This window comes from Phaethon lepturus, unplaced genomic scaffold (genome assembly GCF_000687285.1).
Source record: "Phaethon lepturus isolate BGI_N335 unplaced genomic scaffold, ASM68728v1 scaffold45406, whole genome shotgun sequence".
Taxonomy (NCBI): domain Eukaryota; kingdom Metazoa; phylum Chordata; class Aves; order Phaethontiformes; family Phaethontidae; genus Phaethon; species Phaethon lepturus.
In genome coordinates, this window is record NW_010549222.1 from 42,936 (window position 1) to 44,503 (window position 1,568).

Consider the following 1,568-nt stretch of genomic DNA (forward strand, 5'->3'; position numbering starts at 1 on the left):
CAGATTGATAGTGGGGCAGATGTCTGGGCCACATCAGCAAGCAGGAAGCACCTTTCTATACATATATATTTAAACTTAGAAAATTTAAGAAAATAAATCTGTAAATGACCACACTCCACAAAAACAAACATTAGCAGCTGACAGAGTCGAAAAGCAATGTGTCAACTCTGGGACCAGCTGGTGAAGCTGTCCTTGGGGTGAGGGGAGTGGAGGAGGAAAGGTCCCCACCATAGGCATTCTGCCACAGCACTCCTGGGGGGGATGCCAGTTTTCCTGGACCCCCATGACCGGCGGTCGCACGCTGGCTGGTGCCTGTCCTGGGGGGCCACTGGGAGCAGGGGTCAGTCCATCTGCATGTTGCATTGCTCGATGAGCTCGAAGAGGCTGAAGGAGTCGGAGAGCTGCAGGCTGATGGTGCCGCTGTCAAGGGAGGAGGCTCCCTCCCGCAGCACCTGCTCGTGCCAGTACTCGCAGAACTTGGGCACCAGCTGTGGAAGCAAACCGCCGGGGTTAGGGGCAGCCGCCTGGTATGGCTGCAATGCCCTGCATGGCCCTGGCCTCCTGGAGTGGAGGAAAGAGGTGTGCAGAGCACCCTGTATCTCCCCCAGCCCCTGAGGCTCCCCATCCCTGGGCAGCTGCCTCCCATCCCATCCTGCCCAGCCACCAAGGGTCCCCCATCTAGGGTGGCCCTCTCTGGACTCCTGGCCACCAAGGGTCCCCTACCCAGGCACCTGCCACCCCATATTCCCCCTGCTCCCCATGGGTTCTTCTCCCTAGGCATGCAGCCCCCATCCCCAAGGGTCCTGCTCCTTGGGCACCCAGCCTCCACCAACTCCCCGGGCCTTCAAGGGTCCCCCTCCCCTGTCACTCAGTTCCCCCATCTCTCCCTGGGTTCCCAGATTCCCCATCTCCCCTGGACCCTGAGGGTCTCCTTCCTCAGGCACCCAGAGCCCCATCTCCGCTGGTTCCCAAGAGTGTCCCCCTCCCTGGGCAGCAGTGGAGCAGTGGTAGGTGTTGGCCCCTGCAACCTTGACCAGGATGAGCTTGGACTCCTTGGGCTTGGCCTTGGAGAAGGACTGCCCGAAGCAGAGGTAGATGGTGAAGTCAGGGGACCGCTGCCTTTGGCCGTTGCGGAAGTCTCTCAGCTCTGCAAGGGGAGACAGGGCTCAGTTTTGGGGTAAGTCTGGAGGAAATGGAGGGGCTGGGAGGGTTCGGATGCTTGTGACATCTTGGAGCTGGCTCCCATGAGCCCCAAAACCAGGATGCCAGGGGGGACCACCCCTGCCCACCTGTGCAAAAGTCATTGAAGTCAAAGATGGGGGTTTCTTGGTCCCGGTAAAGCAGGTTGGAAGGGGGGTCCTTGACACCTTCGAGCTGCTGGGACAGGGCCCAGAAGACCTTGCACTTCTTCAGGCGGGTGGCAAAGAGCTTGCGGGCGCGTTGCTCCAGCTGCAGCCCTGCGCTGCCCAGCAGCTCCTCGGTGAAACGCCGCTGCTTGCTGTCGGCCAGCTCGGCAGGGCTGGGGAAGCGCACCAGGCGCCCAGGACGCAGGGCCACCGCCGGGTCGG

The 1,568-nt window shown here is 61.2% G+C and overlaps 1 protein-coding gene across 1 annotated transcript; it reads right to left on the reverse strand.

Annotated features, from left to right (window-relative positions):
- Positions 1 to 341: 341 nt before the first annotated feature.
- Positions 342 to 1,563, reverse strand: LOC104623187 (interferon regulatory factor 3-like; the record flags this gene model as incomplete). Its single annotated transcript, XM_010290195.1, has 3 exons — positions 342 to 488; positions 1,029 to 1,147; positions 1,290 to 1,563. Coding segments are annotated over 3 exons (540 nt in total), but the record flags the coding sequence as incomplete, so codon positions are not given.
- Positions 1,564 to 1,568: the final 5 nt, after the last annotated feature.